This window comes from Calypte anna, chromosome 12 (assembly GCF_003957555.1).
Source record: "Calypte anna isolate BGI_N300 chromosome 12, bCalAnn1_v1.p, whole genome shotgun sequence".
In the NCBI taxonomy this organism is placed as follows: Eukaryota; Metazoa; Chordata; class Aves; order Apodiformes; family Trochilidae; genus Calypte; species Calypte anna.
The window spans coordinates 15,100,466-15,115,739 of record NC_044258.1 but is presented as its reverse complement, the minus strand read 5'-3'; the positions used below and the strand labels follow the sequence as shown (position 1 = coordinate 15,115,739).

Genomic DNA, 15,274 nt, shown 5'->3' with positions numbered 1-15,274 from the left:
TTTATTTATTTCCTTACTCGTGGGGTGAGACACTGATTTTGATGGAACCGAAAAGAAAATAAAATAGGAAACTTGTTGCTATAAACTGCTCTCTTTTGAAGATGCAAATGTGTTTCTATTGCCTAGGTAACTATTATGGAACACCCAAGCCTCCCAGCCAGCCCCTCAGTGGGAAAGTGACTTCCACCGATGCTTTGCAAAACCTGCAGTCTGGCTCCAAGCAGTCGACTCCAAAGCGAACCAAATCCTACAATGATATGCAAAATGCTGGCATAGTGCATACAGAGAATGAGGAAGAGGATGATGTACCTGAAATGAGCAGTAGCTTCACAGGTAAAATGAAAATATTACAGTCCATCGGTTATGGTATGTGGGGTAGATTTTTGGAGGTGGGTTTGTTGTTTTTTTTTTTAAGTTTTACTGGGTTTCCTGCAAAGCTGTCAATCCCAGGCAGAACTGGCCAGCAACTCTGGGATGGCAGATGTCTGGGTATGGACAATCACATGCACAATTGTGTCTTCTAAAAAAACCTTGTGGGACCGAGCATGATAAGAAAGCACTGGGGAAAAGCTGAAATCCATTAGCTGCAGAAAGGTCAAGGAAGAGCTGAGCTATGGTTGATGCTTCCAGTCATTATAAACAGTATGAAATAGCTCAACATGGATACATTTGAAATTAATTATTGTTCATTCCAAAATATGTTGCTATCTTTTCCTTGCACCTAGAGATACTCATCACATACATATTGTAAGTCCTCTGAGTATCTTTTGGTTACCTTCCAGCAAAATACTACTGGAGATCAGTTGAATTTCTACAGAAATACTGGAAGTTTGTGAAGCTCTGAGGAGCAAAAGAGCTCTTCCCAATGTCTACAATCCTAGTATTTGCTAATTATTAGAACACTTGTTATTCAGCTCAGTTTCAAGCCCTGAATGACTCTTCCAAGTTTTTTTTGTGATAGATACTTAGCAAGTAGCATTACCCACACATTCATGTCTTTTATAGCTACTTGCTGTGGATGCTCTCCATCACTAGTCCTTTGTCCTCTGATTGCTTCCTATGACCACGACAGCTTTCCTTCCTGGTCTCTAATGAGTTGTCCTGGCTCTAACATTTGTTTAAAGCTTTAAAATTATTTATGCTGACATTTGGTTTGTCCTCCTTCAAGCCAAACTCTTGTGTGGCTTCGAGGGTTGTGCTTTGGTTGGCTGTTACGTGTTACATATTTCCCATCCAAGTCACTCCTGGCTGGCTTAATCCCTCCCAGGCTGGAGTTTCTGTCTTTGCTTACCAGTTCCTTTACAAAATTTTGCACTGAGCATAGTTTCTCACATACTGTGAGATGGTGGCAGCCTCAGCCCTTGTCACAGGATCTAATCTGGGGAGAAAGCTGTTTGACCTCCTGCTGCCCATGGTCAGTTTGGTGCCCCTGACCCAACTCAAGCATCATTTCTCTTTTGATTTTTCCTTCACCAGATGAAATGCTGGAAGATGCAGCTCATCTGTTGCGGTTATCACACACCCATCCCCTTGCCTCAATTAAATGGGCACAGAATCAAGAGTTATTTCTCATATACCAAAGTGATTCTTTATGCTTATTTCACCTGTAACTGTGCTAGCCATATTAAAATGCTCCTGCTTCCTTAGGAGACCTCATGGTGACTTGTGTTCTCCAGACTTTGGCATGTTTACACTTGCAATCCTAAGCTGGCAATGTTTCATTCATGCTTTTTTATCTTGTCAGCTTCTACCTAAAACTATTGAATGCCAGGAACACTAGAAAGCAGGCAACTAAGGATGCTGCTATAGTCTGGATCTTTTTCTTCCCTCTTCTCTCTGTTTATTATTTTCAGTATTGTTAAGGCAGTGCACAGAATAGAAACAGCCCAGGAGCTGCAGTTAATGAGCCCCCAAAACCTGAGGCTGTGGCTGTGAGTTAGGATGTCAGTGGTCTCCAGTCTGGAGAGCTGAGGCAAGGTCTTGGCTGTGAAACCCTTTCAGTCCCACTGCCTGTAGACTTGGCAGAATGTGACACTGATCTCTGTCTTTTGTTCAGGCTGTTGTCTGCTGTTGGAAACTGAGGGTCTCAGGTGGTTCAGAAATACTGCCATCAATTTTCAGCACCTTCAAGAACTAGAAAAGAATCCCTTTGGTTAGACACAGGGCAAATTTTAGAATGTGGCTGTTGTTGCCAAAACCTCTGCGTGAGGAAGTTCTGGGCACAGACCTGGTTTGTGGCAAGCATCTACTGTGATTAGGGATGGAGGGAATGAGCAGCAGTGTTTCAGCAGTTCAGCTCCAAACTGGATGGGTATAAGCATCAGAAATATTTCCTTAGACAGAGAAGGGCCAGATACATCATAAAATACACCTGGGTGACTCTGGCTGGAGGATACAATGATAAACCATGGAATAAACCTCCTCAGACAACTGGAACAGGCATTAGTGAGCAGCAACATGTGGACACATGGTGTAATGCTGGCATTCATTTTAATATTTTAATTTAAAAAACACGCTGCAAGTAAAGACATTCACCAGTAGCTTGTTGACTGAGCTTCTGCCTACCTTCTGCAACAGCAAAAATCTCCCCTTTTGATCACTCTTCAAACAGGAAATTTTATTCCCCTAATCCTTGTCCTGCGGTTGGCACTGCAGGAGTGAACCTATAAGCCAGCTCAGGAGCCCATTGAACTCATCTCCATCAGTGAGCCCTGGCCTCAGCCAGCTTTGGAAGGCTCAGCAGGGCCTATTAGAGCAAACACAGGAGCTGATCACAGCTTCTGATTTGTGCTGGCAAGGGGCTGGCTGGCAGAGGGGGGGTGGGCAAAGCCAGCTCAACCCTGCTGGCAAAAAAGCTGCAGAGTCTCTGCCCTAGATTCATCTGTAGCTGTGTCCTGTGAATTGAAAAGCGAGGCAAGGAAAAATCATGAGGATAAACTCAGAGAAGCAAAAGGGAGGAGAAAAGGACCGATTTTCCATTTTTTTTTTTTTTTTTTTTTTTATTTGCCTTTGTTTATTCTGCAGCAGAGTCTGGTGACCAGGACGAGCACAACACGCGCATCGTGAGAGAGACAGCCCTGCCATCCACGATTGAGAGCCACACCAACCTTCCCACCACGGAACCATCTCAGAACCTCCCTCAATACCTACCTCCTTCTGCTGAGGATAACCTAGGTCCTCTGCCGGAAAACTGGGAGATGGCCTACACGGAGAATGGAGAAGTCTATTTTATAGAGTAAAGCCCATTTTGCTTGTTCTCATTCTATCTTTTCTCCTCCTCTCTGGGCATAAGTAAACCTCCAGGGATGCATTTTTTTTGTGTGTATTAAATATTTAGTGTGTGGTTATGGTGGAGAGCTGTAAGTTCTTTACTGCTTATGAAGGGCCATTGGGTTTGCTGATTGCATTAACATCCAAATTACTCCTGAGTTCAAAGGTTGTTTTAGGAGAGTGCTTAAAAAAGCAACAGACACATAAAACATGGGCCAGTTGTTTTCATGGGTAGAATGAAAGCTTTTAATTGAAAGGGCTGAGACTTCATTTCTGGAGCCTGCCTCTTGGGCATAATGCAGCAGAGAGGATTCCTCTGGTCATCTGCTCAGGGGGAATGGACTTTGTGTGTTGTGTTCCCATCAGAACAAATGGGCCCAATGTGTTAGCATGCTCCAGTGGATTGCAGAAGACATAGCTCAGTGCAGAGCAGGCATTGTAAATTTGGAATAGCATGAAGTACCTCATGTTCTACAGACTTTGCCTAAGAGCTGAGTGCTGTCAGCAGTTTTATGATGATATTGATTTTTTTCATGCCATAACTAATAGTCTCTAATTATACTTGTCTAGATTTATTGAGTTAGGAGTAACTTATAAAAGGGGACCTATTAGTGGAGAAGATTTCTTGCACAGAATTTAGCTAAACATTAAAATTCAATTAGCCTTTGAAACTCAAGCCCTTAGCTTCCCAAGAAGAGAAAAGGGGTGAAGAATTGATTTTGGATTTGATGGTCTGTTTAATAAGGTCTTGAAAACCGAGATCATCTGTGCCCTGGAAGCCAGTGGCCAGTTAATAGAAAAACCTTCTCTGCTAATGCCCCTTCTGGTACTTGAGAGAATTATGCTGGATTAGGGCAGTGAGGGGAAGCAGTCCTGCTCCATCAGCAGGAGAAGGGGACTTTTGGAGATGACCAAGAAAAGGTTCATCAGAGCAGGCTTTCCCTTGGCTGCAGTGTCAGGGGAACACATGAGAGAAGATTGCCAGAAGATCTGAGGAGCTGGGAGAACTGGGAGCACAGCAGCAGCTTTTCACCAGCTGGGAAAGGGCTGGTGTAAAAAAAAAGCCATTTTCCAGGGCACTCAATTACCTGGAGAGACTCCACCAACCTGCTAGTGTAAGCCAGAGTGTAGAAGGCAGAATGCAATTTCGCATCAACTGCATATCAGATGAGACTGGAATGTGTTTGTTCTCCCAAACACAGCATTCTGCCCCTCATGATGTCCTCAGGATGATGTACTTTCTGTCTTTAACATAAATAACACAGCCTGAGCTTGCCATTTTCCTCCCTGGAGGACAAGAGATGACAAGCACTAAATGCCCAAGCATTTTGTTTGCTCTTCTTGTTTTGTCTCCACGTGGGCCCTTGCTGTCCACCCTCAAAAGTATTTCAGCAAGGGGTTCCACCACTGCCACCAGTTTCCCAAAACTCATCCCCATCACTGCTGTGTTCCCTATGCCCATGTGTACTTGTACAGGATGCAGGACTGTAGCACTTAAATAGTTTGTCAGACTTTTTACAGGAGAATCATAAATGTGTTGGAAAACTGTAGGCAGCATACAGGACCGGCTGTCATCAGGAAAACCTGGTCACACCCCAACTGCTTCCTTCCCTGCAGTGCAGATTGAACATTTTGAGGATACCTACACGGAGGGGATTATTTTCTGGGAGATGGTGTTAGTGTGGATGCAGCCATGAATGACTGCAGTTCCATTAAGTCTAAGGACACCCTGAGCCTAGAAACAATTTAGTTTGATTTGGATGGAAGGAAGAGAGCAAGCTAATGAGCTGTGTGGCCCCAAGCTGGCTCAGGTACCATCATCTCCCATGCTTTGGGTGACCAAGGCAGGGTCCTGAAGGGAATTTCAGGGGAACATGTAAGCTGCTTGCACAGAACCAGCACAGATCCAGTGGGGCCAGAGCTGTGTGTCAGATCCTGATGGCTTGTTGTAGCTGAAGAAATTTGGCTCTTGAGGTATCTTATGCTTTACCTGCGATTAGCATGACCCAAAGCATCCAGTCCCTAACTACCCTGCATGTAGATCTGTGCAATGTTACAGGTCTAACACAGCTCTGTCCCTCTGGGTGTATGATCTGAAAGGTGAATTTTCTGTGCCTCAGCAAGCAGACTCTTGGGAGCCTTTGTTGAGTGAGACAAAGTTGGAAGAAATATGCAAATATCCCATTGCTCTCCTCCCACTGCCCTCTTTCTCAGCTAGACTACAGACTTGCTTATTTATAAACTGGCAGAACCCCTCTGCTTTATTGCTGTTAATTTGCCTGACTTGCTAAATTTCTGCCATTCAGATTTCTGGTTGGTGATTAATTGCTCTGAAGAATACAAAAGGATTAAATACATTTGCTTCTCCTGCCTGGGGAGGGCTGGAGAGCAGGATGTGTAAAACAAGAAGTTTTTATTTACACCCTCAGATCCTGGAAGCAGGGCTGTCCCCTTCTCTTGCAATAAAATACAAATTTGCAGGTCTCTAGGTGAGACCTAGAAGGAGAAGGTAATAGCATTACTACAGTATTGAAACTTAAAACTATTAAGCAGTGTTAAAGGCTAAGCTAGATAAATGATATCTCAAGGACTGGGGGGCTATCTCTGCAGGTTATGTCTAGGATGACATCAGGTTGTGGAAGAAACATCATGGTCCAAGATTGCCTCTGTATGCAAAGGAAATGATGGGAGAAAATAAGTTCTAGAAAATGTATTTTAAGCCTCTTTACTATGCAGCCTTCACTGCTGGGGCTGACCTCACCATGCTGTCAGGGGACTTATAAAAGGCAGAGATGAGGGTAAAGCTGATCAACTTCCATCAGAGGCTCTGATAGAACTTTTTTGTTGTGTAATTAAAAAGTTTTCACTGCAAATATGGATTTTGACTAAAGGTTGGGTCAAATCTAGACAAATGTCAAAGGTAGGAGCAATGGTCTCTGCGTGGTTTAGGGAGAACGGAAAACTTCTGCCAGGAGACAAATAGCTTAGAAACAGCTCTGGGAATTAAGAAACAAACCACTGAAGACAAAAGTTTGGAAATTAATATTACAGTATTACAGCTTTCACAATCATCCTTTCATTCAGGAATACTGATTTGTATGTTTTCACTTTTCACCCTTGTGTTTTCAGTGCCAAGATTATTGTGATTTGGAAGACTAGTTTGCAAAGCATCAAATTATAATGCTCTTTCTTCTGAAGCAAAAGTATGCCTTCAGGCTTGTTGAATAATAAAGAGGATATATACTTTTATGCCACTGATACTTCAGCTCTGCTTTATTAACAAAGGTCATATTTCCATTTTTGGTTTCCAGCCATAATACAAAAACAACATCTTGGCTAGATCCACGGTGCCTGAACAAACAGCAAAAGCCTCTAGAAGAATGTGAAGATGATGGTAAGAGACTGAAAAATAGTGAAATAATAATGGATTTGGTCCATTTCTAGATTTCTTTCTCCCTTTTGCTTTCCCCTGTCCAATAATCTGTGTTCAGAAATACTTTTTAAAAGTGTAGTGAGATGATACCCATTACGTTGTTGTAAAGTCACTGTCTGTGTATGTAAGAACTGAGATCACTGATCATTTAATAAAAATCAGAGGTGCTAGAAGTAAAAGGCCTCTGGTTTCTTTCCAAAGAATTTGAGTAGTCACTGATGCTGAACAAGACTCAAAGTTTCTAACACGTTGGCTCCTTGGACCACTGTGTAGGAGGGAAGTGACCAAGGCTCTGTGTGCTCTGTTGTTTTACGCTTCTTCACGTGAATTGGAAGTCTTATGTTGGTAGCTCCTTGTCTGAGTAGAATCAATTCAATTGCTTCACTTGCACAGTTAAATTTGGACAGTCCACTTAGTGTTATGGTTTCTGGGGAAAAAAATCCATTTGAAATTATAGATTTTTGCCACTGAGTACTTTTAATGATGTAATTTTGTATTCCTTGAGATGTTGGAAATGCAAGCCACTGTCCAATCTAGAGCAGCCAAATGCAGGGCTGTTAGAGGAGATTCTTTCACTGCATCCTTTAGGAGATGCTGGAGGAAAAAGGGGATCATGATAAAAATAACTTAAATGAGAAAACCTGTGTGGAAATTATCATCTACAGACCAGGAGAAGTGATGTTATTCTAATGCTTGATTTTGCCTAGCACAATGCTATCATGGTAGACATATCTTAAAAATGAAGGATTAAAAAAAGAAGTTACTTGGTCAATGTTGGTGCTCTCCTTGTAAAATTAGTTTTCATAATATAATTATCTCCTACTGGTGTGAATCAGCTCAATAAGAATTATTATTTTATTTTGGAAAAGAATCAACTCAACCCCTTTTTACTGGTATGTTCAAACCTGGCCTCCAGAACTGCTGCTGCTGTTTTTTGCACATGCAGTGCCTCTTCCTTTCACATGTGAGATTTTGCAGGATGTAAGAATTTGCCTGTGCAGTCCTCACTGCCATGATGAAGCAGGTCAGCAGCCTCCTGGAACACAGTGCAGGGTACCCCCAAACCAGAAGGATGTGCAAAGCCTGGGCAAAATCTGAGCTGACAGATCCCTAGCAACTGGTGTTGACCGTGAAGAAGCTTGTCCAGGGAGCTGGATTAATGAAGGCCTTGCTTTGCACCTAAAAATGAATATATCAGTGGGAAATCAGAACTGGAACAAAATTAAATATTAGTGTGTGAAGGCAAAGTTTCTCTTTGCTTGCAGTTAAGCATTGCTGGAGGTTAAAGGGGAGATTTCTAAGTCTCTGCAGAAGCTTGCCCCATTCAGTTTTGACTAAAGCAAAGCTTCTGTCCTAGCTCTCTCTCACAGCAAATTTCCCACCACACTGATAGCCCTGGTGATGCCAAAAAGCAGCAAGTGTTGCCCTGTGTCAGCATTTCCCTGGCTGAGGCAGGACAAGGAGCAGCCTCTAGGATGAGCCAACAGTGAGGGGCTGAGCTCCTCTGTTAGATAATTCCCCTTACTATTTAGGGAAATATTTACTAGAGAAAAATTTACTAAGAAGAGAAAGTCTTTCTCTTGTCCTTTTTAGCAAGTATAAAACAATCATTTTATTTGGATTAGAAACATCTAAAAAAGCTGGTATTTTTTTGCTTAAGTTCATGATTTTGCAGAGTAGTGACATTTTTGTTTCTCAGTTCCTTAAACTTAGCTTATTTCATCTTCTCCCACACTCCTTCACTTCATTCACTAAGTTGCTCATTAATGAGTATTTTTAACATGCAGTAGTTAAACAGTTGCTTTGTAGGTACAGCAGCTCACTTTTTCTTTTGGCTGTTCTGATCTTGCTTTGCATAATTATATTTCCAAAACCAATGTGAGCACAAAGAAGAGAAGCTTATATTTACTGCATTAAAGAAGCTGGACATTTTTTGCAAGGGTCACTGTTGAGTGGATTTCCACTGAAGTCAGTGGGATGGACTTCTCTGTTTGGTTTCTTGTGTGTGTGTGTGTGCACATGAGTTTTCAGGCTTGATCCCATCCTGTTTGTGGCTTTTATAAATGTTAGATGTCACTTCAGTTTCGTTTGGGTGCAGTTGCCTTGTGGTTTTCCTTTGTCAGGATATGTGTCCCTAACAGGTTTTTGGTCACTTACAGTTGTTTAGGCTATCAAAGGAAATTGCAATTCGTATTTCACACTAATGGTCCTAATCATTTGTTTTGGTAGAATATATTGCAAAGAGATCATGGAAGTGTTTTTTTAGGTGTCCTAAAAAAGGTGTCCTTTTAGTGTTGCTGTGGCTATGTCTGTTTGCTTCTGTCATTCATTTATATGGCTTGTACTTTACTGTGTTAGGTCCAGGATTGTTTTTACCATCTTTGTTCTGGTTTTGTCATCATTCTTCATTTTCAGGCTGCATTTTTATTATTTATAGGCTAAGCAATACTTTAATCATCTGTGTCACTGTTAACCTATGAATATGGAGCAGATAATGATAAATGGAGCAACAGTGAATATTGATGGCTTTGTGTCTTTGAAAAATGATGTGATCATTGTCCCAGGTACCCCACCAAGACTGGTGCATTCCTCTATATGCCTCACCTATGCCACTGTACTTCAGTGGGAGCTTGTGCCTCCAGTTAAACAATGTACTTTGCTTCACATCTGTCTTAAATCATCTGGGCAGTTACAATTGGACCTTGTATGCACATAAATTCAGATACTTTCTTGAAAACCTTGCCACATTAGTGCTTATTTAGATGCAAGGTTTTCCTCTCAGATTTCTTCATTGGCATTCAGGGCTGGCCTCCTGATAGATCCCTGTGTCTGCAGATGGATTGCAAAGGTCAGACCAGACACATCTGAGGGAGAAGCTTCCCTACAGTGAAAACACCACAAATTTCTTCTTTGCCATATTAAACTGTGGCATGCAAGGTAGTCAATTAATACAGATCTTTTGAGAATGCAGGAACCATTTCTTTCATTATCTTCATCAGATCCATCAATATTCTGATCATTAAAGGGTGATAAATGGAAAGCTTGGGCTCAGTCTATAGAAAATTAGTGCTGGTTCTGCTGTTTGCTGTAGGGAATTTCTTGCTTGGTGCTGGTATCTGAAATTTTCTTTTAATTTTTTCTGTCTCATTTACTGCTCTTCCCTTGGAGAAGAAGGGGTACACACGGAGGAACTGGACAGTGAACTAGGTAAATCATCCATCTCTCGTTTTGATGTTTGACTTCAACTGCACTGTTTTAAACCTTTAATTACTTTCTTTCTCCTTTGTATCATTTTGCATCTTTCAGTTTGTTTTTGGTTTTTTTTATTTCAACAAATCTGATTTATCTGCAAAACTTCCCTAGCACAGAAGCATTATTGTTTCCCTAGTTTCAGAGCTAGTGTTTTCTTACTGGTTCAGAGTTTGAAGAAAGCTGGAGGGCCTTAATCTGTTCCAAGTTGCATCTTCCTGGACCCTGCAGAAGTCAGGGGATTTTCCACTGGCATCACTGGCTCCAGGAAAAAGCTTATAGATGGCAAAGTTGAAATCAAGAAGCTAATGATGCTTTTGCATTCAGGCCAAAGACATTTCCCAGACAAGAGAAGCAGATTGTGATTTAGAAAGTTGAGCTATTACACAGGATGCTTGTACTGAGCTTGTGAATGAAACAGCTGAAGTTTTTTGCCTCAGTAGGTGATTCTATAAACAGATGATTTTCAGTGATGTGGTACATTTTATTTGCTGCATCTTTTTGTGAAGAATGAGGCTTGATATCTAATCTCAGCAGTGTTCATTCTGTTTATACCGATGGTGGAGGTAGTTGTTATTTCTGCTCTGCTATGCTCTAGTGCACTTGGAAAGCTGAATGGCAGGAGAGATTGCATAGGATTTGATTTCCACTAGGTCTAGGATTGCTTTTAAAGAAGACTGTATTTACAGTTTATAGTTCTGCATACTGGAGGATCATATTACCAGAGAATTAACCTCTGGTTTCTGTAATGTCTTGCAAGTGTATTCCTGCCTCTGTGTGATTGATTCAGCATCCTCAGCCAGCAGCTATTGAGTGGACTTTTAACATTACTCCAGCAACTGTACTTCTGGATTATATACCTGAGATAATGTTGGAGGCCTGACTTCTTTTATTGCAAGCTTTGAAAGACATGATCATTTTAAGAATTCATTTGCATTATGTGCAGCTTGCACAAATAATCAGCAGCAGGCCCAGTAACATCAGAAGGAGGTGGATGGACAGCAAATATCTGCAAAAGATTTCTTATGGAAGTGTTCATAAAGGGTGACTTAAAATGGGAGAGAGTTTAAATAAAAATGAGACGATAATGAAATGGAAATGTTCCCCTCTCTCAGTTGGGTATCAGGGTGTATTGCAGGAGAAGAGCTGAAAAAATAAGTGCAGGGAAACTCATAAGGTGATAAACCTGACCCAAGTTGTGCAGGCACTTACATACATGAGTGTTTTGGTGACCATGGTGAAATGGTCCCTTTGTTTTGCTGCAGAGAAGCTTTACTGAGCTAACACTCCACTGGTACACTGTTGAGATTTGCAAAAGTTGCTGTAGATTGAAGGATATTTTCAAATGACTCAGTGGTAACAACAATAAGACAGCCTATTCATTAACCATACACCTGATTAGTTTAAACTGCTGTGTTGTCCAGTATTTAGTTCCTTCCTTTATTAACAGTTTCTTTTCTAAACATAAGAAAAATAAAACTTGAGGCATTTGCACAACTTCTTACTTTCCAAGCAAGTGGTTTCTATTCAATATGGAGTAATAGATTGCCTCTCTTTTTAGCAGAAAGTTATAAAGAGGACACAAAATCTTGATCTTTGGAGTAGAATTAGACATACACTTGGGCAGATGCTCCTGGACTCACAGGGAGTACTAAGAGCTGAGAATGTTGAAGTAATCTCCAGCTTCTTTATCGTGATGTATAAGTGTGACTAAAATCCCTGGTGTTTGGAGAAGTTATTTTTTGGGAATCCATCCACCCGCTCCATAGGGTTGGATACTAAACAAGAGCATCTCAGTAGGAATGTATTTACCTGAGCCTTAAAAGTGTAAAATTGGGTATTTGTCCATTGAATTTACCTGCTGGCAAATGCTTTGAGACTGCAGTGCTGCATGGATGTACCAAGGTATAAACCATATGGTTTGCTCAGACTCCCAGTGGTGCAAAATGTTTCTGGAAGTCTTATATTTGTGATAAAAATCTCTGTCTGGGTGATCTTCAGTTTGGCAGTAGAGGTAGAGAAAGGGGATGAATAATTTCAAGCTGCTAAGAAGCCAGGATGTGCAAAATGGCTATAGAGAATATTGCCTTTTACTTGAAAATAATTTCAGAGGCTTTTAGATATTGGAAGGCACATCTACGTAATCAACAAGAAATGTGTTGAAAACTGCAGTTTTGTGTATTATTACTTCTGAAAATGTAGAAATATGTTTCTAAAATTAAAAGCTGCATAGATAGAAAACTGGAAAGATTTTGGCACAGTACCATTTTTGGGGTTATGAAAGAGCTGGTTTTCTCACCTTCTATTAAAATTCTTGAAAAGAAAAAAAAATTAATAAAAACCTTTTGTGAGCAAAATGAAAGCGAAACATTTTTCTTTGAGCTTTAAAAGTCAAAGCTACGTAGTAGTCCTAAATTAGATAAAAGATATTTAGCAGGAAAGAAATGTGGAAAACTCATTTTAAGACATTACTTCTCCCTTCCTTTTTTATTTTTTAATTTTTTTTTTTTCTTCCACCTCAGCTTTGTATCTTTATCATTCTACTTTCATTGTAGTGCAAAGAATTAACCAGCTGCCACAACTCGTGATTTTTAATTTAATTGCACTGAAACTCTTTAAGCCAGTCCCACAGTGTTTTCACCATATGGGACTCCTTTGCAAAGCTGAGAGTTCCCTTTTTGAAAAGACTTTCAAGATTGGCCTCAAGCTTTCTAACTTGTTCTCACGTACACCTGCACAGTGCAAATGAATATCTGGTTTTGAAGCGTTCATTTCAGATCAGTCTGCTGATAAAATTGTGGAGTATTTTCATGCCCAAAGTTAGCACTGGCTTGCATTTAACTGCTTATGTCTCAAGGAATCCAAAGATGTTAAACCATTAAGGATAACATAATAAGAAGCATGGAAAATCTACCTCATATCTGCAAATAAAAGGATGTGTGGAGCAGAACCCATGAAAATTGATTTTATCAGATGTCCAGTCAATTCTGAACATAAACTTTGAGTAATTATTCCATGTGTGTCCATTCTGTTTATCTCCACTCTGGAGATGTTTCTATCCTTACGTCGATGTCTATAAATACAAAACTAGATAGTTACATTTATTCTAATTAATGGACCATTGTTGATTGTATTGGCTTAGCAATTTATGTTGTTAATAAAAATAAATCTTTGCATTTAATAACAAAGAGATTACTTGCTACCAATCTTGTCATTTTAGTGATAAATTTTGAGGGACTTTTTTGCATGGAGTGTTTGAACTTGTGTTACCTGACAATGACTTTTTAATTATTATTATTTATTTTGTTTAAATGAATATGCAGAGTCTGTGGGGTGAGGACTACACTTACACAGCCCATAGAGTGGGGGAGCTTTCTTTTGAGTTGATTCACAGTATCACTCAAACACCCCACTCAGTATTGCTAATGGGATGATTATTTCAGTACCCACAGCCAACTGGAGCTTTGTGTTTAAATGAGTGGGACAAGGATCAGGCCCTTAAGTAACAGATAGAGCTTTAATAACCCTCAGTTGGATGCTGAAGTAATTTCATTACTTTCACTAATGATAGTTAAAGTGCTATGTGCAGACTAGAAAATCAACAGGAACAAAAGTGGATACATTTCCAAATGTTAATTTCTTCTTCTGAATGTTTTGGTTTGGGGTTTTTTTGTTAATTGTGCTAATTTAAAAAAAGGAAATCTCTGTTACGTGTGATTATGGCAATATTGTGTTTTTACAGTAAGTTCTATGCAGTGAAATCCATCTGTGTGTGGCAGCCCCACTTGGGTGGATTCCACATGCCAGGCACTTAGGTTTAACCTTGCTTTGTCCTGTTGCAAAAGACAGTTCTGTGCTGGGCTCACCTAAGAAAGAAGTGGAAAAAAAAAACCCAAATCTTTTTTCAGTGGCAAGCATAAATAGTTTGGTACAGAGATGAAAGTGATCTCTGTGTTAGTGTGCTCAGATTGCTTGCTATAATCTCACCCATTTTCATATGCTGGTGTTAAATTCCCTCTGGCCTGTCACTTGCACCAACTTCCACAATGGTCAAACCAGGAGGGTATTTGAGGCACTTCCAGAAAGAAATCTGTTCATCGTTTGTTCATTTAATGCAAAAAAAACCCACCCCAAAATAAGTAAATCTGGTACGGGCATCTTCCTACTGATTTACTAACCCAGCACTGGTGGGATAGGCTGGGATGTTGGTGCTTTGGCAGCCTTTAGAAGGAAGCTGGGATTGGTCTGAAAAGTGTTTAAAGCAAAGTCTGAGCTACTGATGAGCTTTGTATGCTGAGCAGGGCCTGCCCCCACCCCCCCCACTCCCTCCTCCCAACAAAACAAAACCCAAAACTTCATTAGAGGCTTCAATAATGCTTTTTCTATTTCCAGAGTTGCCTGCTGGTTGGGAGAAAATTGAGGATCCTGTATATGGTGTCTACTATGTAGAGTAAGTGCTGCTCTCCAGTTGTGGTGTGGCTGTTGTGCAGCAGTCTGTGTGCTTTGTTGGTAGCTTCTCACACCAAGGAGGAGGGAATCCTGGCCTCTCTGCAGGTTTGGGGGGTTCCCTGGGGTGGGAGTGGGTTCTGTGTGCTTTGTTGGTAGCTTCTCACTCCAAGGAGGAGGGAATCCTGGCCTCTCTGCAGGTTGGGGGGTTCCCTGGGGTGGGAGAGGGTCCAGGAAATACAGGAGCACCTTTAGGGCAGGGGGTACAGGAACCTCAGCACCTCATAAAATACTTGTATCCAGAGAACACTAAAAAGTGTTCCATTAAGTGAACTTTTCTATAGTGCTATGATGAAAATATGAGTGTGCAAAGCAGGCCACTAATTCAGTTAAAAGTCTGATGACACTTGGGGAATGGATGAACCTCAGTGACCAAACAGCCATGGCAGAGATTCTTGCATCAGGCTGTGTTGTTGTGACTAGAATTACAGGTTTAATGGGACTCTCTCAGGAATGAGAACAGCTTCTTCTTTATCTAGATGTCAGATTGCTCCCTTGGGAAAGCAGAGATCTGACTTTTCCTTTCATCACTGACCCCACAAAATTAATTTTTAATTATGTGTATACTCCTGTCTAGTAGGATGGCTTATGATAGCCCTCAGAATAGACATGGAGTACAGTTTCTGTCTGCTTTAGCTCATTTCTGACCTTACCATCCATGCCTAGGGAAAAAGGGTTAGCAAACTGTGTAATTAAGGCTTGACATTTATTTACCAAAGACATCAAGAATATTTTTCAGCTATTAAATGCCATGCCAAGAAGTCTTCCCAGTATTTTTTTTCCTGTCATTTTATGTATACATGCCCATTAGTTTTG

General features: G+C 40.7%; 1 protein-coding gene across 18 annotated transcripts in view; it reads left to right on the top strand.

Moving 5' to 3' along the window:
- Positions 1 to 15,274, top strand: part of MAGI1 (membrane associated guanylate kinase, WW and PDZ domain containing 1) — a 331,771-nt gene that overhangs the window by 254,075 nt on the left and 62,422 nt on the right. For 6 of the 18 annotated variants that reach the window (XM_030458142.1, XM_030458152.1, XM_030458147.1 and 3 more), the window contains exons 4-8: positions 127 to 333; positions 3,025 to 3,235; positions 6,582 to 6,664; positions 9,872 to 9,910; positions 14,345 to 14,402. In XM_030458142.1, coding sequence (XP_030314002.1) covers positions 127 to 333; positions 3,025 to 3,235; positions 6,582 to 6,664; positions 9,872 to 9,910; positions 14,345 to 14,402 — 598 coding nt within the window. The remainder of the gene's footprint in view (positions 1 to 126; positions 334 to 3,024; positions 3,236 to 6,581; positions 6,665 to 9,871; positions 9,911 to 14,344; positions 14,403 to 15,274) is intronic. The other 12 variants (XM_030458149.1, XM_030458151.1, XM_030458157.1 and 9 more) reach the window with 4 other exon arrangements.